Source organism: Chelon labrosus (genome assembly GCF_963514085.1).
Source record: "Chelon labrosus genome assembly, chromosome: 9".
NCBI classification, from domain to species: domain Eukaryota; kingdom Metazoa; phylum Chordata; class Actinopteri; order Mugiliformes; family Mugilidae; genus Chelon; species Chelon labrosus.
Window position 1 is genome coordinate 24,929,430 of NC_140359.1, and position 23,317 is coordinate 24,952,746.

The 23,317-nt window shown below is 43.6% G+C and overlaps 1 protein-coding gene across 1 annotated transcript in view; it reads right to left on the reverse strand.

Moving 5' to 3' along the window:
* The window catches only part of adamts3 (ADAM metallopeptidase with thrombospondin type 1 motif, 3), a gene marked incomplete at both ends in the record, with an annotated part of 157,505 nt that overhangs the window by 71,124 nt on the left and 63,064 nt on the right, over nucleotides 1-23,317 (reverse strand). Inside the window, one exon of the mRNA XM_084551984.1 lies at nucleotides 10,527-10,726. Coding sequence (XP_084408110.1) covers nucleotides 10,527-10,726 — 200 coding nt within the window. The remainder of the gene's footprint in view (nucleotides 1-10,526; nucleotides 10,727-23,317) is intronic.

Consider the following 23,317-nt stretch of genomic DNA (forward strand, 5'->3'; position numbering starts at 1 on the left):
GCATATCCGGGATATGGTGTTTACATGGAACACAGAGAAACCCGGTTATTCATATCCCTGTATACAGGATAAATACCAGAAACCCGTTTTCTGATCACTGCATCCTATCTGCGCATGCGTGTTTTACGTCTTTTTCAATGTTTTCCAACGCGACCTAACTTGTTCAACGGAGCGAGGTGGAAAACCAGCGTCACGTAGCTTTTCCGCAACAGACTTGAATATGTCGGCATTTCTGTGTTTTCTGCCATCTAAACACGTAGTTATGTTGAGTTCTTTCATTATTTTAAGGCAAAATTCAGTCTCTTCATCGCTCCAAAAGTGAGAAGTTCTCGTTGCCGCCATGTTGATTGTATATCTAGTGCGTCACTTGGCGTCACTCGCAGACAGTGGGCAGCTGTCAGAGATCGGGATAAGGTGTATACATGCTCCAGTATCCCGGCTTCTATCGGAGTACTCCAGGTGGCAAAACCGGGTTTCTTGAAATTGGGAAATGGGCATAACCCGGTTTCTGAATTCGGGATATGGCGTTTACATGGACAAACACAAAAACGGGATACTTCAAAAACCCGATCAAAACCGTGATACTAAAGACCATGTAAACGTAGTCATTATAATACGATACGACATGATACGATACGATACGATACGATAACATACAATAACGATATGATACGACATGACACGATACATCCCAGTCGCCACTCCATACTCTAAGAAGCAGAAATGTTGTTCCAGAATGTTTAATAAAGCACCAGATATCCTCCACTGCAGAGAAAAAGGTTATCTGTCTGATGTGCAATTTAATATATGCATATATTTTTGACTTCATGCCTGCGTCACAAGGACAGGCATTTCATTGACAACTGACCTTTAAGATGCTTAGATTAAGGTGTGTGTAGTTGCCCATCACCCTGCCTCCACCCGCTGATTTGCCAGTAACTAATTGACCATACAGCACAATTAATCAATAGGGTGAAGACGTCAACATCTCGTTCGTCTCTCTGGCATCACATATGAGAAAAACTAATTAGCAAGCAGTGGCACGGAGACTGCAACGATCACAGTGAGTCTGATTTTCTTTGGGCCAGTGATTTATTCGCCTCATTTCACACTATGTCAGGGTTCTCCATACAGGGATAGAGAAGGTGGAAAAAAAATATCACAGCAGTGTATAATTACATGTTAAATTGTCCTCGGAGCACGGTTTTTGCCTTATTGACTTTCTGGTGTGTGGATGAGCATGGCAACAGATTCCACATTGCCGTATTACTCGAGGTCCAGCAGATTGGATGGAGCAACAGTAGTGGCAGTCCTTACTCCAGACATTTCTGGCAGGATCTATCTATCTATCTATCTATCTATCTATCTATCTATCTATCTATCTATAGCTGGCCACAATATATCTCTGGGGAGGGAAGTAGGGCATTGATGGGGGTACTGATCTATACCATTAACTTGATTGCCTGCCCAGCCAAGATGAACATCTCAAAAATTTTCATTGGGAGACTGCATTTGTCAAGCAGTGGTGTGGATTTTGCACGCTCTCCCTGTGCTATAAAGCATGTGCGCAAAGACATGCTCGTTCAGTTAATTGAGTGATTCTAAATCGAATGTGAGTGGTTGTTTGTCTCTCTGTATTAGCCCTGTGATAGACTGGCGACCTGTCCAGGGTGTACCCTGCGTCAGAAGGTATAGACAGAAATGTCATAAGCTGTTCTCACATACACTGACCAGGCATAACATTATGACCACCTTCCTAATTTTGTCTAGGTCTCCCTTGTGCCTCATTACAACCACTGACAGGAGAAGTGAATAATATTGACCATCTTGTGACATTTCAGTGTTCTGCTGGGAAACTTTTGGACCTGGCATTCATTGGTGTGGATGTTACTTAGACATGTAGCACCCACCTAGACCAGACCAGGCACCCCCACCCCATAGCAATGACACTCAGGATGCAGCCTGACACAGACACAGACACACAAAAACGCTTTAGGAACAACTCAAAAATAAAAAACATGAAGAACAGCACAAGGTGTTGACCTGGCCTCCAAATTCACTAGATCCCAAACTGATCAAGTATCTGTGGGATGATCCACAGAGGCCCCTCCCCTCAAAGGCCCCCCCACTGACAACACTGTGTTGCCAGACACCACAGGACACCCTCAGAAGGCCCATGTCCATTCTCTGATGAGTCACAACTGCTTTGGAGGCACAAGGGAGACCTACACAATAGTAGGAAGGTAGTCATAATGTTATGCCTGATTAGTGTATGTTCTTTCGGCAAGACTCAATTTTATTTTAGTACTTCTCCAACAGTTTGTGGAGGACTCCTGCCTGTGTCAACATGAACATGTTCCGGTGCATATATCCAGTGTGAAAGAACTTGATTAGCTTGCACAGAATCCGCCCCCCCCCCCCCCCCCCCCCCCCCCTCCATCATCACCCAACACCTTTCAGTACAACTAGATAGCTGACTGTGAGCCAGACCGCTATCACCCACCAATGGTGCTGGACCTCACTAATGCACTCATCTCTGAATGGGAGCGCACATCCCTGCAGGCATGGTCCAAAATCTGGCGGGAAGTCTAAAATGAGATAAGTGGAGGCTATTATCGCTGCGGATTAATGCCCATGGTCTTGTAATGAGATTTTCAAAAATCCCATATGGGTGTCCTGATGTCCACATACGCTTGTGTTCACATTATTTTGGATATGTTTGCTCAGGGACATATTGCGTAGGTGTCGCACACGTTGAGTATTAATTTTTGATGGAATCCTGGTTAACATGATGACAATGCAATCCAATGCAACGGCCTTGAAATAAATGTGATATTGGTTAAATTGCAGGTGCATCTAATAAACTGACAATTTACTGAAGAGTTGAATGTAGATGTTGCTGCAGTACCTAAATGTCACCCACAGAGGTCATGCATTACTTTGACCCGCTAGGACGATTCATTGCAGACTCCCCCAAATGCTCAGACACATTTCCAGAAGCTGTGGTTGAATTTGACTCCAAAGTTAATGACTTTGCTAAAACTCCATAAATCTCTTGCAAAATTAAACACAGCACTCAAAAGTCATGTTCTCTCTTCTCAAAACTGAAACAGTACACATGCTTATCTCTTAGAGAGCACCGACTAAACAGTGATGTGATCAATTCTAAACACCACCATCAACGGTGTTCATCTGTGTTTTGACTTCATGAGACCATGTGACATAGTCAAATGCAAACATGTGGTGAAGGGTAGGGGTTTTCATCCCGAAATAGCATGTACAGTACTACATGTATATGCAACGCAAATGTTATCTATTGTATATAGTCTATAGTATACACCGATCAGCTACAACATTAAAACCACTGACAGGAGAAGTAAATAACATTGATCACCTTGTGACAATTTAATCTTCTGCTGGGAAACTTTTGGACTTGGCATTCATGAGGATTATTCTTAGACATGTAGCACCCACCTAGACCAGACCAGGCACCCCCACCCCATAGCAATGACACTCCTTGATGGCAGCAAAAACACTTCAGGAACAACTCAAATTCACTAGATCCCAAACTGATCAATTATCTGTGGGATGATCCACAGAGGCCCCTCCCCTCAAAGACCCCCCCACTAACAAGATTCTGTTGCCAGACACGACAGGACACCCTCAGAAGGGTCTCAACTTTTCTGGAGGCACAAGGGAGCCCTACATAAGGTTAGGAAGGTGGTCATAATGTTTTGCCTGATAGGTGTGTAACACTCTCAGTGATTTCACCAACTTGCACAGTCTGGCTAGAAGCTGCAGCCCACTGCTCCAGCTCCAATACAGTATGAATTATCACTATTATTATTATTATTATATATAATAATAATAATAAAAAAATATAATCAAAAAGTAACAAAATAAATACTTAATCCCTGCTAAGACGAACTAAAACATGATTTAAGTGTTCTTCCAGCTGAGTGTCCACGGGGTCAACATAAGTGAGACTAAACATTAATGAGGGTGTTGCATAGTTTTAAAGGCCAGTGTTTCTTGGTGAGCAAAGCATCCTACATGATGCAAACTTTGTGTTCAGAGATTTGCCACACAGTGATATTTGAATGACATTGAGCTTAGAGCAGCTTAGATGCATGAGCTTTCAGAATCGCATGCATAGTTCCACTTTAAAGTAATGTGGGACTCCATCTTCTCCCGATGTCATGAGTGGTTCCATCATTATTTTTTCCCTTTCTTCCACTGGCCTTATTATCAGCTCAGTTACACTGATGCACAATTTTTATCTTCTTTCTTCTGATTCCATTTGAAGAAATGCCGATTGCAATCTCGACATAGAGTTTCAAACCCTGCACAGCAGCCTCGCCTCGCCTGCAGCCGACGCTGGTTAGAGGTGTAATTTCTGGAGATGGAGAGCGGATAGCCCCGCACGCAACTTTTCACCTGAGGTCATTCCGTAGACCGGGGCGATGTGTAATGACTTCCGCCTGACACTTTGATCAAAGGTGCGAAGCAAATATGAAGCTGTTATCGATCTCCCGACAGCCCGAGAGGGAGAACGGACGGTGCCGGGAGAAGCAATTTCATTCTCGTGTGTGTCTTTTGTTGTGCACAACAAAAGACGGAAACGTATCTGCCATCTATAGCCACAGTCTTTATTCGGGACTAGTGAGGAGGAAAAAAGAATCCAGATCCAGAAATAGAAATGAAAAGACCTTCCTGGTACAAATCCCCATTACTCTAACACCCATAGAGGTCAAAACAGTATTGCAAATACAACCTAGGCACATATTCTGGAATATTTGATAGGGAGTGCAGTGTGTGACCCGCTGCCAGTATTTTATAGAACTGGAAGCACAGAATTGAGTCGTGCAGCTAACTAAATCGGTTTGAGTGCATCTGAATGTGCTGGGCGGCCATGTGTGATATGTTAGAGAAAAGAAAAAAAAAAGGAAACAAACAGAAGTAAAGGAACACAGAGGACAGATCCTGTGGTGGCCCCTCTAGTGACTGACTCCATGAAGACAAACCGTCCCAGACTCTCTCTGAAAGCCTGCACCGTGCTCTCTAATGGAGGCTCATTAATGCCAAAGGATGTGGCAATAGAAGAAGAGACTTTATCCTTATCTCATTTGCTGTAGACAATTTGGAACCAAATCAGGTTTGGGAGTTTTTGCAAGAGTTGTCTTGGAAATACATTATCATACTCTCCAAAGACTCTCCATTGTCCATTGATGATTGATCACATGTAATTGGTGAAGACGCACACAAAAACATGCATGGCGTACATACGTACCATTTCATAAAATGTTCCAATCAGAGACAATTGTCTGGAGGATGACGCACATGGAGAATGTATCAAGACTGTCTTGATTAGCACTAGGAATCAAAGAGAAGGGAAAAAATGACAGAAGCAGAAACAATATGAAGGAAATTGGAAACGGACGAGGGGAAGAGGGGGAGAAAGAGGGAACGGAGCAATGAGGAGTGTGAATGGGGTTGGTGGTGGAAAGGAGAGAATGAGTCGAGAAGATGGAGACGATAGGAAAAAAGGATAAGACAAGATAAAGGGAGAGAAGGGAGGACAGATGGAGAAAGGCGACAAACGGATATGGATGGGGGATTGTTAGAAAAAGAAAACACAAGAAATAAGAGATGAAATGATGCTTGAAAGAAAAGAACAGTCAAGAGGAGAGAGGGAAATAATGAAAAGGGACACAGGGCAGACAAGCAAGAATAAGAATATATAATGAGACGAAATGAAAAGAAAAGTGGCAAGAGGAATAAAGCAAAAGAGGAGAGAAAGAAAACTGAGAAGAGAAAATTATATGGAATGTACAGAGTGGAGAGGAGACGTGGGAGGACAGTCAGCCTAAGGAAGGATGGATGGACAGAAGAGAGGAGGAGTAGGTGGAGGAAGAAAATAATGTACCTGCAGGCGTAGTGTGTGATTCTGCAGAGAGGTGGGAACAGAGGCGGCTAGAGAGCAGCAGACAGGTCCAGATAAACAGACATGGCTGGAACTAGACATAACTGTCAATCACGGTAATCAGCGGTCAGAGGCCAGACACTGAGCCGAGTCCAGGCGAAGCCAGCAGGGACCTCTACTGGAAAACACCATCAATAACCGAATAACACCAACACAGCCAGAAACACTGCAGCCAAACACGGAGACAGACAGAGGGAGAGGGAGAGGGAGAGGGTGAGGGAGAGGGAGAGGCCTGGGTGGAGTGAAACGAGTGGGAAGTGATTCTATCAAATGGTCAATTAGGAAGAACTTTGGTTAAGTGTTATTGGGGCATGTAATGATTGTATTCAATGAACTGCCCAGACTAAGGCTATGGCCTGTGGTTCATGGTCTGCTCATGAAATCCCAGAACACCAACGAGCTCTGCAGGACTTCTCTATAAACTGTGGAAGCCTATTCATGCCAGGAAAAGAAATTAACTGAAACTATATGAATGAGTAGTATGAATACTCACATTAAACAAAACGATGACACACTATGTCAAAATGTTGAATTCTTTAATAATTTAATGTCAAAATTAAAGAGAAAGGGATGAGATATAAAAGTCTAGATTATAACTGAGGTAAATTACATAAATGACAAGACAGGAGCTCTGATTATTTGATTCAGAGTGTCGAAAGCATAGACTGTATAAAGATAGGCAGCGGAGCAGCTCCTCAAAAGTGAAGCCAACGCAAGTAGAGCTCCCCCTGGTGACTGGCTGCAGTATAGCTCATAAGCTCCACCCCCTCCATGTTAGTGGATGGGACTAAAACACTAAAGTACACATTAATTATTTTTTTTTTCAAGGATAATTTCTGTCATTTTAGGTTTTCTGTCAAGGTCTAAACAGGTCACAATCATAAGACAGGTAGTTTTAGGTTACAATAAAAAGATATACAGTTCCGTCCATCATTTTGCTCTGGTGCTAATATATGTATTATGCTGCAGTGTTTTTAATATACTGCATCAAAAAAGAATCCCATTCTTAAAATACTTAAAGTGTGTCTAAACTCCAGTTTACCAAGTCAAAATTAGATTATGAAAATAATCCAACCAGTCCAATTTGCAGAATTTGAAGCAGAAAGCCTACAAGCATACTCCCACAATACTTCATCTGAACAGTAAGGACAGCCAGGGTTCAGCATACGTTTAATCCTTCAACTAACCTGCTTTTATGTCCAAAACACAACACACATTATGTACATTCACAATAGTATGTGTGAGGCTTGAAACTGTAATACAACATCACCAATAATAAAGCCATTGAGGGCATGAGAGCCAGTCCGGTCTGTGCTTACATTCGCACATTTTCGGGAAAAAGAGTTCACACTAAAGGGTGGCACAGTAGCGTGGTGGTTAGCACTGATGCCTCACAGCAAGAAGGTTCTGGGTTCGTAGTCCGGCTTCCTCCCACTGTTCAAAGTCACGCTCGTTAGGTTAGGTTTGTTAGGTTCATTGGTAAATCTCAATTGGCCGACGACAGCTGGGATACTCTTCACAGGACAAGCGGTTACAGAAGATGAATAAATGAATGAGTTCACACTAAATCATGAAATCGTGCTTCTGCATTTGCAAGCACTATATTCAGCTCTTGATAAAATTCCGGGAAACACATGAGAAGTCAACTGGAAAACGTCCAGCCCTCTCTGGAACTAAAAGATAGCTGACTATGGCTCCATCACTCGATATCACCCTGATAAAATCAGTAGCGGTAAAATTATGTGCACAGCTGGTTCATGTGTCTCCTGTCGATGTCACGATTAGCTTTTTTCTTTGAGTTTCTCAGCTTTCATTCTTTCAGTCCAGGTCTCTTTAGAGTCACTACATATCGCCCCAAAAACTCAAAATTTGCATGTGGGATACAATCATCTTCAACACATCCCCGGTTGCTCCCGGAGGCTTTGATCATCTGCTGACTGGTTGCCAAGGAACGGCAGCAGGAGCTTCCAGAGCGATGCCGCTCTTCATAGAAAGCGTGAAAACAGGAGGGTGGGAAAGCGTCCAGCCCGCTTCTCCGTCATCATTAACATGCCTCGTTGAAGGAAACGCTTCGCCGTGCAGACGGGAAACAGAGGCACGTGTGGCTAATTTCTTGCAGGATCTTCTGCAGCATCTCTGACAACTTGATGAGTAAACACAGAAATATCTGTCCGCCTCCTGAGACCAAGTGAAAAGATTAATGCTAATGAAGAGTATCTTGTCTTAACGACCCTCTTGAGCTGCAGCAACACTCAAAGCCAATCTTTCTGCTGGGGACGTGACGCCACACTCCCTTATGTTTGAATGGAAATCAGATTTTCGATAGTTGGGACGAGTTGGCATCCAGTTGGGGACAAAAGTGCAAATTCATTTGGCGCAGCAACAGCTGATTTAATATTTTTTTGTTCTAGTTCAGTCCATTCATCACTGAACCACAGCAGACTACAGGCTGCTGTTAAAGCTAATGACTCATACCGTTTATTCGGATCATCACCAGTAACAAGCAACGTGTGATTGTTAGCGCAGATTAGAGGGTACTGTAACATCCTCTGTAATGTTATTAACTCTGAGAAACACAGCTAAGTACTTACTTACTAACTCTCTAGCTCTGATAGCGGAAAAATACTTGAATCAAAGCGCTCTCGAGAAGAACTTTGGATTATAGCAGCCCCCTTTTACATGGAGATGGGCATTCCACGGTGTGTTTATCAGATGTCTGAATACAGCATCTGTTGGCCCGCTGCTAGAAACACGGCTGGCGCGAGCACCGGGAATTATCTGTTAAACAAAATGTGGTGCAAAATGGAAAAAAAGATGAAAAACAGACATTCTGACATAGAAATGGTGAAGCGGGTCTAAGAGAAGAGATTACAGCTGAAAATATGAAAAAAACAAGAACAAAGAAGAAGAAAAAGAGATGTGGTGGATAAACAAGTTCTACATGCACTGCGCTACATGACTTCACAAGATTTAAAGTTAAAGGGGAACAACCTGGACCTTATTTCTGGCATAAAATACGATAGTTTACTCACCCATATAACTTTTGTGTAATTTGTAGTCCTTTGGGAAATATTTAGATCTGCGTATATTTATATAGTGGGAGTGACTGGGGCACCGAAACACAGCCTCTAAATAACACATTATCTGCTGCGAAACTCGTTATGATACGCTAGTGCTATTCCCTGTTGAGTCCGGAGTTACCTGTTATCATCATCCAGGGTCTGTAGGTCAATCTACAGACCCGATATATTCTGACCTGGATGATGTCATCTCTGAGCGCCGCACATCCGATCATTTCACCAATATTTTGTTATCGTACGCTAGTGCTATTCCCCGTTGAGTCCAGAGTTACCTGTTATCATTATCCGGGGTCTCAACGGGGAATAGTACTTGCGCATGATGAAAAATATTGGTAAAATGAGTTTCGTGGCAGCTAATGCGTTATTTAGAGGCTGCGTTTTCGGTGCCCCAGTCACTCCCACTATATGGATATACGCAGATCTATATATCTCCCGAAGGACTACAAATTACACAAAAGTTATATGGGTGAGTAAACAATCGTATTTTATGCCGTAGTTCCCCTTTAATGCAAGGTCTGAACAGGCCCATAAGTTCCAGCAGTATTTACACTGCAGTATCTAGCTTCAGATTCTTTGGTACCAAGCCAACGGCAAAAATACTTTTTTTATGTGAATGTGATTTTAAGTCAAATGTAAAGGGACCTGCAGCAATGTGGCAACAAGAGACAAATCAATGTGAGGGAAACCCTGCGAGTTGAAGTATAGGTGGAAGGAAAACTCCACTTTGAGGCATGACACATGACGCAAACACACAGCTCCGCAAACCACAAGCAAACACTGTCCATGACTTTGTTCCTACCGCCAAATTCACCATGCTCACAGCGGGCTTGGAGCATCAGGGGAGCATTTCCTTTTCAAACGCAGAGCAGAGACGGTAAGATGAGCCGGCTCCGTCCACACATTAGCAATACATTTACGTTCTTCTTGTTCCACTCAGAAACACATGGGGTAGGAAATACAAAGGATAGTTACCTAGGAAACCAGAGACCTCCAGCTGTCATCCACACAGCGATGGGAGGTGGACAGTGCTTCATGTGTGGACAGTGCTTGAGCAGTGAAATGACAAGTACGCTGGATTCACGGTGAGCGAGTCTCATTTCTTTACTTTCACATCCTGAGACGTCACCGTAATTGATTGTGACTGCTCCACACACATGACACTCACAAAGGCGGACGTTAGCTTGATTAGGCTAGTGTAGCAATATCACATAAGATTAGATTGTTGCAGCTCATTACTTTAGGTAAGCTGCTGTCATTTTCGCTCAGGCTGTCAAAATTTAACACTGAGCATTTGATCAAGACACCACTGTTATCAGTACCAACTGCCACATTGCTATACTTACTAAAATGTTAATTTCTGCGTAGCACAAAGACCAATGCTCCAGTGCAGCTCTAATTTGAAATGCGTTACATTACGACACATTCATTCAAATCAGCCACAAAATCAAGTTGAGGCGACTTACGATGTTCATCAGGGTGAGGAGATAGTTCTGCACGTGCTCCTTGCCGTGAAACCGAACCACCGAGTCGTCAACTCCGAGCAGGATTTCGATGTTGTAGTCGTCCTCCCCGGCGTCACGGCGGCGGCGACGGCGGCGGCTAACCGTCTCATTGACCTGCTGGGTCACTGTTTCGAGAGTCCCGAGAACATCAAGCTCCGGTTCTGTACAGGAGATCAAGACAAGGAAGATGTCATTTGATTTGAAGAGTTATTTATAAGTTGCACAATGTACCCTATTAATTGTAGTGTTAAATATAACAACAAATAGATCTCATCACAGCAGTTATGGGTTACATCGCGATGGTTCCTGCAGGGCTTCGATGCTGGCATTCTTACTGGATCATTTCACAACTTAAATCATTATTACATAAAAATTAAAGAGTTGGATGAATACTGATGACATGTACATAGCTGCAGGTCTACAAGAATTCTTCACATTCTATAAATGTTCTGCATAGAAGATTAACAGAGGTAATTTATATCTGACGACCTCAAACAAACCACTCAGCAAAAAATCTCTTTTATCAAGTCAGATCTTTTTGCATCATACACCGATCAGGCATAATATTATGACCACAATTCAGCATTCTGCTGGGAAACGTTTGGGACCTGGCATTCATTGGTGTGGATGTTACTTAGACATGTAGCACCCACCTAGACCAGACCAGGCACCCCCACCCCATAGCAATGACACTCCTTGATGGCAGCAGCCATCCCCAGCAGGATGCAGCCTGACACAGGCACACACACAAAAACGGTTTAGGAACAACTAAAAAAAAACATGAAGAACAGCACAAGGTGTTGGCCTGGCCTCCAAATTCACTAGATCCCAAACTGATCAAGTATCTGTGGGATGATCCACTCAAAGGCACCACAGGACACCCTCAGAAGGCCCATGTCCATTCTCTGATGAGTCACAACTGTTGAAGGCACAAGGGAGACCTGAACAATATTAGGAAGGTGGTCATAATGTTATGCCTGTTTGGTGTATACTGCTGTTCAAAATTCAGACAAGAAGTCGGTCAGAATTCTTGTTTACGTGTGATTACACATGAAACTCGAACAACACAGACGCGCGTAAGCCATATTTGAAGATAAGGGCAGAAAGGTAAATGTAAAAGTAAAACGGTTTTGAGAATCAATTTCAATTTTGTCATTTTTAGTGGAATTAGTTTTTTTTTCTCAGTTTTTATCCTTTTAAATATCTTTTAGATCATTGGTGGAGTAAACCAAGCAGCCCGAGGATGAAAAATCTGCAATGTGCATAGTTCATTATAAAAGCCTTTCCTGGTAACACTCAACTGTTCTTTATAAAGAATGGTACAAACAACCTTTCACATTCCGTGCCCATGCCGTTCATTCACTGCTGGTTATTTATGAAGCCTTGGGCTGCAGGTTTTGTCAGATAAACAAGTAGCACCCAACATTCTGTGAGTGTGGAAGGATAATAGGTTCTGTGACACCGTGGTAAAGCAGCTCCTACACTGCTCAATAAAGTCTTGCAAACCACATTACACTCCGGGTCAAAAAAGGCTGACGCGACTCAAAGTGAGAAACCGAAGTAGACAGACAAACAATTTATTGTTATTTTGAGGCCTTTTTATAGAACGCGCAGATTATCCTCTGTGGTTTTTATAAGAAGAAACCCAGATCTGACTTCAAAGGAAGTTTCCGTCTTCACGCGATACGAAAATGAAGTGAATGATCTGACTTGACAGTATTCAGTCCCCTCTCTCCCTGAATCGGGCCATGAAATGGCTAATACGTCCTTTCACGACGGAATGGAGTGCCAGCGCTTAGCGTTCCTTTAATACTGCTTAGCTGTACACTGTGAGGGCTGAAGCCATCTCTGTCAAATCTCTCAGGGAGCGCCGCTGATAGGAAACCCATTATCTGGTCCTCTCGGTAGTCCTGACGAGAACAAACGATTCGTAACTCTGAGACGTGAGACGGGAGGACACAGATATCCCTTACTCTACTCTTTGCTGCGCTATAGATAGAAGCACAGCAGATTAAATTTCCCAGAATAATATGTAGGAAAAAAAAATCCTAACATGAATTGCTCCTCGCGGCAACACCAAGTTGTAGAAGTTGTAGTTAACTACCATGTCTGTAGTGACATGGAGAAGTGAATTGAACCATCTTGTGACAATTCAGTGTACTGATGAGAAACCTTTGGACCTGGCATTCATTGGTGTGGATGTTACTTAGACATGTAGCACCCACCTAGACCAGACCAGGCACCCCCACCCCATAGCAATGACACTCCTTGATGACAGCAGCCATCCCCAGCAGGTTGCAGCCTGACACAGACACACACACAAAAACACTTTAGGAACAACTAAAAAAAAACATGAAGAACAGCACAAGGTGTTGACCTGGCCTCCAAATTCACTAGATCCCAAACTGATCAAGTATCTGTGGGATCCACAGAGGCCCCTCCCCTCAAAGCCCCCCCCCACTAACAACATTCTGTTGCCAGGCACCACAGGACACCCTCAGAAGGCCCATGTCCATTCTCTGATGAGACCAAACTGTTTTGGAGGCACAAGGGAGACCTACACAACATTAGGTCATAATGTTATGCCTGATTGGTGTAAAATGTCATCACTTCATCACTCAGTTGTATCAGGTACTTCTGTGAAATACCGTCTCACAATGGAGCTATGACCACAAATGTGTTTTGTGAGGCTACAGTGACCTTAGACCACAAACTGAATCCTTGAGTCCGAGAGAACATCGTCTCAAGACTTTCCTGAGGTCACTAGAATGTGTTGGACCGACAGTCTGCACATACCTACCTAAAAGCTTCAATGCCTGCGACCATGGCTTCCACAGAAGCATACAAAGCAGGGGAGAGAAGAGTTGCAGGGTCAAAAACCAGGCAGTGGTGTGAGTGAATCATCACGGTGTCTCTGAGCTTTACCATGTGGCCTTCTTCTGTTCTGGCCAGCAGTGATTGTGACAGACTGTGATTACGCCTACAGCTTATTCAGTTTGATTTGAACCACATGGGGAGAATTGTACTGTTTTGCAAGTTTTGTTTTCGGTTTGTTTTACATCAAAATTAATTGAGACCGCAAAGGGATCTTCCCTCTGTTCATTCTCAGACGTTTTCAAAGCACAAATTGAGACTGCTTTTGTTGTCTAAGCCTTCTCGTGTCTATCATTACCTCTAGGAGCAGTGTCCCACTTATCCCAGCATGTTGTATAACATACAGTATACAATAAATTCAGAAATGATTCAGTCTCCTCGATTTTTGCACTCTTTATTGTGTAGATTTGATTTTAAACAACGAAATTTCCCATTTAATAAATATTCAGAACCTTTAGAAACAATTGCTGCTTCTTCCTGGGTAATTCTCTCATAATCACGCCTAGTTTATCTCATTCTGTCTGACAGATCCTCTCGAGCACCATCAGATTGGACTGGAAGCATCCGCAAATTGCCATCTTCACGTCTCTCCACGGATGTCCTATTCGCTTTAAGTCTGGGATAAGGGCACGAAAAAGGCTATTCATAACAATGCATGGTGTGAATGTGTAATCATCGCACGTATTCCTCCCGTGGAGAAAGCAGTGATCAGATCTTTTACTGAAGTTAAAGTAAGCAGTGTAAAGTAAAAAAATAAATAAAAAATACTTCATTACATAAACAAATCTAACTATAATCCATCCATCCATCATCATCTATTACAAGTTATCATGTCGAATGTCATGGGGGGCTGGAACCAGGGAGAGGCAATGACCACCTTCCTAATATTGTGTAGGTCTCCCTTGTGGTGACTCATCAGAGAATGGACATGGGCCTTCTGAGGGTGTCCTGTGGTGTCTGGTAACAGAATGTTGTTAGTGGGGGGCCTTTTAGGGGAGGGGCCTCTGTGGATCATCCCACAGATACTTGATCAGTTTGGGATCTAGTGAATTTGGAGGCCAGGTCAACACCTTGTGCTGTTCTTCATGTTTTTTTTTTAGTTGTTCCTAAAGTGTTTTTGTGTGTGTGTCTGTGTCAGGCTGCATCCTGCTGGGGATGGCTGCTGTCATCAAGGAGTGTCATTTGCTATGGGGTGGGGGTGCCTGGTCTAGTCTAGGTGGGTGCTACATGTCTAAGTAACATCCACACCAATGAATGCCAGGTCCAAAATTTTTCCAGCAGAACATTAAATTGTCACAAGATGGTTAATGTTATTTACTTCTCCTGTCAGTGGTCATAATGTTGTGGCTGAGCAGTGTATGTTAGACTTAGGCTTAGATAGAGGGAAATCTGGAAGTCTGGTCACCGAAGCTTAGTTGCACATAAAAAACATTCTTGAGAACCACAAGTAAAAAGAAAGATAAAATAATAAAATAGTATAATCAAAAAATGTACAAAATTAGCGTATGAACAAATGTACAAGAAGTAGAGAAAGAAGTGAATATATATTATATACATAGGATTCCATCACTTTAAGACTTTAAAATCATTTTACATGCAAACAAACCCTCCCCATCATCTCGTCTGCAAGATCATTGAGCAAATATGCGCAATGAATTAAAAGGGCGTAGATAATGTGCCCTAGTAAAACGTCACTGTTTGCTTCATCAGAAGCTTCTGGCCTGGTTGCACACACATCACTGTAGGTTGACATAATGGGTCGAAGCTACAGGCTGCAAGCCAAACTGTTTGACTCATGCACATAATAGTGCAGCTATGTGTGCTTATCGTATTGCACAGCTCAGCGCAAATGATCCATAGCTGCAGAACTGCAAGTTCTGGCAGAAGATATGATATGGCAGAGCCCCTGGTGCATTTGTTTAGGACCAGCAGCTCCTTATTCTGATCCCCAAAATGAATATTAACCGCAAGCGCGGGAGGTCATCTTCCATTTGGCAGTGAATATAAACCGCTGCAAGAAAAAAAAACAGCGAAAGCCTTGAACTAAAAATTGGGTTCATGTTGGTTCACGCAGCCTTTTACAAACAAACCAGTCAAAACAAGCTTCTCTTCCAGTGACCGTGAATTTAGATAAACCTGATGCACGTGTCAGAGGTTTACACTGGAAATAACCTCCTCTACCCTGCAAACCTGTTATGACAAATGTGATTAATCCAAGCGTCTACTGTATTTATAACCATGTAACCAGTGGCACTGACCCGCAGAGTGGAGCTCTTAAAAGAAGAGACTCTCAGACGTCTCAGCGCAGTCGTCACCTGGTCACACTGACTGAATATAAAAGGAGACGCTCTAGTAAACCACGCCGAGCATATTTGATGTGGAAACTGAACTGTGATTCCAGTCAGGGGCCTCAAATGTTTGAATGTCTGAACAAAAAGCGAAGGAAAGCATTCCTGTCAAAAGTGCTCTGTGCTCTTAAGGTTTCTCCTGAATAAATAACATGATTTGAGTAAAAAAAAACGTTTTAGATTTCATTTGCGCCGGGTGAAGATACTGCGCTGGCACATGCATGGAAATCTCAAGCCATAAATAAAAGCACGGGCCACTTTTCATTTTTCCAGGGATGCTAAGGGCCGCAGACAGGGCCAGTGATTGAGTGGAGAGGGAGCTAAAATAAATAGGAAGAAATGGCTGCCACCTCTGCTGTGGCCCAGCTCCTACAGTGTTGGGATTGTGGAGCACATTCCTCCTCTCTGCTACTCCCATCATGACACAGGCATTCTTGTGCAGAGGGCCAGCTCTCCCCCCCCTCCCCCTCGAGAGTAAACAGGCTTTCTGAGGTCCCTACTTCAAACGCACAGGACTTCCCCTCAGCAGCACTCCTTAAGACTGCTAGTGTGCTTCAGTCGGTGGCAACCCCCTCTGCTTCACCCCATCCCGGACCACAGCCCGGTCCCACGGGAGCCAACCCGTGCAGCAGCAGCAGAGGCAGCAGAAGCAGCCCAGGAGACGTGGCCCCCGGCCAGCGCCTGCCCACACGTGGCACTGTGCAGCAAGGTGGCAACGAGGCCAGCCAGAGCCACCGCAGGCTAAAAATGGCACAGAGGTAGGCGAAAGGCAACCTGCCATGAGCCTAGAGTGGAAATCTACTCCGTCCGCTGTGACTGTATTAATATCCTCTTTGCACTGTTCGCGGACGCCCACAGGCTACAAGCTCCATCAGGAAGACGGACACTGATTCATGGCCAGAATGACACTTTGTATTTTGTAGAACATGGAGGTCATTTGCATTTGTTTGTTTAGATTTCAGTGCATAAAGATCAGGGGCAAAGCTGCTCTACAATGCAGATGCATGTATTTCTAAACATAATAGTTAGTCCGTCTGACAGATAGTATACAGCGTCCTCGTTTACGGGAATATAGCCAATAAATATCTGCAATATTACCGAGACAATAAGCAGGACCTTGCATTAAAATGTGGGTCATAACCCTTTTATCCGTTTCTGCAAACACAGTGGGGCATGCAACGCTGGCCTGTGTCCCGTATCGCGTGTATGAAATGAAACACTCGTCAAGATCGAGGACGAGAATTTGCATAAAAATCTTCCGTGTGACCTGAAAATGAGTTGTCTCATGAGGCGTAACTAGAAAGGGGTAAAAACAAAGTAGGACAAATAGATAAAGAATGCTGGATTTCTTTTTTCACCCCCTTTATCTATTTTGCTGGCGCAGCTGACTGTAATGTCACAGAGAGTTCATATAAGATTAGAAAATTCAACAGTCAAACTATAAAAAACAGGCTAATCCCGAACGCTCTGAGGTGAACTTGATGTTTCAAAGAACCCAAGTTAAAAAGGTTATTCCGAGTTTAATTCGTCCTTTCTCCCGGGTCACATACGGTGAATCACCTCCCAGTCACGCTGCTGCAATTTTGCAGTCAATTTACAAACGCTGCGGCATTAGCAGGTGCATACCGCCCGGCTCTACTTCCGCGCCGCTCCCCATGTGGACAGACGAGTGAGAATGAGCCAAGCATGATCTAAAATCATCAGCCTGACAGCTGCGGTTCAACGGCAGCTATCTCAGAGGGGTTTGGTAAATAAAACAGCACGCGGCGACACCTCGTCACAGCGTTCGCCGCGTGGGAGACAAACACCACTGACAGGCGAACAGGACGTGTCAAACATGTCAGCAATTTATTTCAAATCCTGGGCCGTCTCGAATGTCGAGGGTAAAAGGAGAAGTCATTAACAACTCCAGGACACACAGCACAGTCCATACTCCACCTACAACCCTACCTGCATCAGCAATGAAACCCTCACCCTGGACAATAAGCTGAGCAACACCATTGACATCCACTGATATTCACAAACTCAAAGCACCTTCCGTTGCCATCCACCTTCTGCTGTTGCTCTACAAATGTATAATTCAACCCATCCTCCTCTACGGTTCCCCCGGTTTCTTCACCATGCATCCAGTAGGAACAAACGCTGCACTACACACAACGCCTCCAAAATGATTGGCCTCCCCGCGCCATTCATCTCACACCTCAAACAGCAAAGCCATCACACTCTGAGCACGCACCGTAACACAAGACCCCAGGCATTACCCCCTCTACCCTTTCTTCACCCATCTGGTTGCAGATACGTATCCCTGGCCTGGAAACGTGCACATTATAGCAGGAGTTATGTCCCCTCTACCATAGCAGCACCAAACAAAATACCCCATTAACGGTGTATATAGGAATGTGTGTGTAAATGTGTATATGTTGTGGGTGTATATATGTTGCATGTCATGCGAGGCTCTGTACAGACTGTGGCAACAAATATCTATGTTGCAGGTAGTTAATATAAATAAGAACAGATGGCAAAGTGGATTGTGGTGGTTCCCAACCTCATAATCAATGATCAATGACCAGTGAACATTTGTTTCTGGCTTGTGAGGCAACTGTGATGTGCACAATTATTAGGCAAGTTGTATTTTTGAAGATTAATGTTATTATTGAACGACTGCAGTGCTCTTGGTCGATCCAAATGTCGAAGAGCCTCAATATTTAAGAAAGCACAAGTGAATATCTGCACTGTAAACCTGGATTTTGTTTGTAATTCAACTTTTAAGTTAGCATTAATTATTCTTAATAATTTTTTTTTTTTTGAAAGAAAACGCTCACACAACTAAACCATATTAGTAGTTTCTAATATTCCACGTGAATGTGCAGTGAAATAATCATGTTCAGCAGCGATAACTTGATATATTAGGTTTTTGCAAGAGGGGGAGGGGCGCTTGAACGTGTCTGAGCTTGTTCCGGCTGCCCGCATTACTGCTGCTGCAATTAAACCAGACAGAGACTGCCCAGAGCGGAAAGGTGAGTGTTTAAAATAATTATTTCTTCGTACTGTTTAGTTCGCCATAATCTGTTTCCAAATGTGGCAGTATGGCGAAGTTAAGTTATAGCTACCATCATTGTTTTTGACGGTCCAGCCAGTGTTGAGAGAGAAAAAAGTGTGTTTGCAGCACCAGTGGCTAACGCTGACCTAGCTAACGGTTTAGCTATTTCAATATTAAAGTAAGTCTGTGTGCACAATTACTGGACGAGCTATTAGCGTGCAGAATTACTATGCAACTGTCACACCCAGCTCTGCAGCACCTGATTAACTGTATCTCTGTCTTTTGGGCATTTCTGGTTTTGTATTTTTTATATTCCTTCCAGATGTCTTCACTTCCTGTCCCCTGATTCTTAGCTCCGCCCTGATGTGTCTCACCTGTGCCTCGTTCTTCCCCCTGTATTTAGTCTCTGCGTTTCCTTCCCACTTTGCCGGTTCGTCTTTATACTTCAAGTCAGAAATGTTTTTTTGGACTTTGTCTTTGCCTGGCAAACAGGAATGCTTTACAGCAGCCAGAAACCCTTTGTCAACATGTAAACACATATCTTATCCTTGTATTACGCTGCCAAACATTAAAAGCGTCCATGCAAAAGTAAGTGCAGCCACGGCTGCGACTAAACAGAAACCAATCTCACTTGTGGGTGTCTTTGGAGGGGAGAGATATGATGTTTACTTCAGCTGCAAATAATGTCAACGAGAGCAAGGACAACCAAATTAAAAAAACAGTTTCTATCCACAGGACTGCAGTTTGGATCTTTGTAAAACATACCATCTAATTGCCTCATCCGCACATATCAGCGGCCATGTTCACATTTGCACATGTCTTTTGCACATTTGACCAACCTAAACAATATTTGCACATTCTGAACGCCCCACCACTGTGACAGTTGCACCTTATACCTCTCACTCGTTTATTTTACTTATTCATTTTGCTACGCTTAGAGTAAGTTTATTTCCTTCATTACTCCTTCATAGCTTAGTTGAGTTGTTTATTTTAGTTGTGTGAAGGGAATTCGCAAAGTAAGAATTTCGTTGCCCAGTGTAAACTTCACTGTGTATGTGACAATAAACTTTTTGAATCTTAAATCTAAAAATTGTCAGGGGGTTGAAATATTTTCCAGTCGTTCCATCATGTGTGCCCAGTAAGCAAGGACTGGATGATTTTAGGCGTGGGTTAACTGTCAGTATGTCGACCATTACAGCCAAAATGAAACTCAATTGGAGTGGCACTGATGCCTCACAACAAGAAGGTTCTGGGTTCGAATCCATGGGCCGACTGGTTCCTTTCTGTGTGGAGTTTGCATGTTCTCCCTGTGTCTGCGTGGGTTCTCTCCAGGTACTCCAGCTTCCTCCCACCGTCCAAAGACGTGCTGGTTAGGTTCATTGGTGATTCTAAATTGGCCGTAGGTGTGAGTGTGAATGGTTGTCTGTCTCTCTGTATTAGCCTTGAGATAGCCTGGAGACCTGTCCAGGGTGTACCCCGCCTCTGGCCCAATGACAGCTAGGATAGGCTCCAGATCCCACCGGGACGTTCCAGAGGGCAAGCGGGAATGAAAGAATGAGCTGTGATCCAAACACAAGCTTTTCAAGATTACCAAATTTGGGTCGTGCCTATGTCCTACATGAAACTGTGCAGCACAATATACTGCAAACTTTTGGCAATAAACCCCTACAGAGGAGTTACAGAAAATGAATGAATGAATGAAACTTAATTGTCCTGTGATAAACAACAAAAAGTAAAGGCCGTTCCAACAACCCAGGAGAACTAAACCCTATGAGTAGGACTGCAAAAAACTATGGAAGCTTAATTAACACTTGTGAAAAACTGTGATATCAATCCATTAGCAGCAGTCCATCCAGTGCTGCCGGTCCACCAGTCTGCTGACATGCCACAAGTCTCTTGTGTTCACCATTTTTTGCCAGTTCTTGAGCAAATGAACCACATTTCTTTACATGAAGCGCCGAACAGTCTGATGTATGTCCACTATTAGCGTACACCAAGCAACCAAAGCCATTAATGCCACAAATCTTTCTTGGCTGACATCTCATTTTACAGTAGAAAGAATAATGTTTGTTGTTCTATTGTTGCACAGTGTCTTCCTGTCTTGAGCTGGATATGGGTTTGATTGAAGAATGGGTCGGGGAACACTGGCCCTTTTTCACTTTATCATTGTGTGAGTTTCAGACCCAAGGTACTTTAAAGTTGTAGTTGATTTAGTGCTGGCAATTTATTTCTTGTCATGTAAGGTTTTTTGTTTTTTGTTTTTTTCTCCCAAGGGCATATAAAACATAGCGTAATTACACAGGATTTTATGGCTGGGGCAATATTGTTTTAGCCGTTTTCTTCCCTGTGCCTCAACAGGGTTGAAAATGAGCAGTGACAGCATCGACAACAGCAGCCTAATTAGCAGGGGAGCGCTACAACGGGGAGAAAAGACGCTGGCGAAAGCACCTCACAGGGTTTGTGGTTCTGGACCGGAGCGCTGCGTGTGTGTCTGCGTGCATTCTCTGAGGCCCACCCGACGCTTCTGAATCACTATTAACGGGCTCGTGTGGAGTCTTGGGCATAAAAACGAAGCCAGCACTGCTGCTCCCACTGGGCATTATATTAAAGCAGCACTAATGATGCCTGGGCTGCTGTTCTTAACAAAATAAAACCTTTCATTGTAGGAGTAAAGGGACATTAATGATAGTGTTCCTGTAAGTTCCTTTGCAATGCACATTAACGGTCAGCTATTAAAATGATGCAACTTGACAAAACACACCGAGTAACTTAACTGGGAATCGGAGGGTGAACAACCTTGAGGTTATATTCGAGGATGTGTCTTTTACTTTGCACCAGGACTGCCTTCTTTCAGGAGCATCCTGTCTCAGAGTGATGCTGAAAAATTAGTCCATGCTTTTGTTTCTTCCCAGCTGGATTACTGTAATTCGTTATCATGAGGTTGTTTTTTTTTTTTCAAATAGCTCTCTTAAAAGCCTCCAGTTGATTCAAAACGCTGCAGCGAGAGCACTGACAGGAATTAGCAAGAGGGATCACATTGCTCCAATTTTAGCTTCTCTTCAATAGCTCCCTGTAAAACCCAGAATAGAATTTTAAAATCGTCCTCCTCGCATACAAGGCCCTTAAAGACGAAAGCTCGTAATTATCCTCATTGTACCATAGCGTACCAATAGCGTTTTGCCGCTTTAGTATTTCCGGCTGCTTCTCCATCTCCATTGTTTTGGATCGATAACGGTGGAACACATCGAGGCAAGGTTAACTGAAGAGGTTCGGAGATACAAACGTTTGTATGACTCGTCTTCGCCGAGAGTTTCTGCGCTTTGGGGGGCGAAGACAGCCAAGGCCGCCTGCGAAAAGCCCCCAGCCGCGGGAGGCCGAGGCTTCCCGATTGATGGCAAGGTGAACCCTCAGACAGAAACAGTCCCGCAGAGGCATACACCGCGCTTTACTTGTGGTTCGAAAAGTAGAACGGGAGGTAGAGCCTTCAGCTACCAGTTTGGGTTCAAGAGGCAGACATGCTCTCTATTTTTAAGGTTAGGCTTAAAACGGTCCCTTTAATAAAGCTTATAGTTAGGACTGGCTCAGATGACGCTGAACCATCCTTTAGTTGCGCTGCTATAGGCCTAGGCTGCTGGGGTGGATGATGCACTGGGCACCTGTCCTCTAATTTATTCTCTCTCGCCATCCATACATCTCTCTGCTATTACTGTACAGCATATTATTAGTTGTGTGTCCCTCTCTCCATCTGCCTTCCATCTCTCATGAAGCATGCAACAGCTTGTATCTAATATCTCGTACTCTTGTTCAGATGCTGCGTGTATGTTTTGATTAGATGTACATATGACAGATGCATGTATCATCTAATTCCTCCTGCTGCTCTCGTCTCCTTTTGTCTTATGTCTCTCTTTTTACGGTCTCTACACCGAGGCTTCAACCAGATGGTTCCCAGTATATGATCTGAATTTATTTCTGTTAAACGGGAGTTATTTTACCAATGTCACCTTGGTGTTTGCTCCGTGGACTTTCGGCCTCTGGGTAAAGCATCTGGACACGCTCTGAATCGTTACTGACGCTGCATACGTGAAGTTTTATTTAACTGAAAATTGAATAGAATGGGCCCTGCGATAGACCTGTCCAGGGTGTACCCCGCCTCTCGCCCAGTGACAGCTGGGATAGGCTCCCGCGACCCTCCAGAGGACAAGTGGTTACAGAAAATGAATAAATGAATAGAATGAGTTAGATGTACAACTGATTTGTAAATTTAGTTCAATTTGTCTCGAGACGCTTTACAGATCCCAGATCCTAAAACCTACAAAGAAAGAAGTAATCCAACGGTGACAAGAAAAAGCCCTGAGCAGAACCCAGTTCATACACAACCAGCCACAGCATTATGACCACTGACAATTCATTGTTCTGCTGGGAAACTTTTGGACCTGGCATTCATTGGTGTGGATGTTACTTAGACATGTAGCACCCACCTAGACCAGACC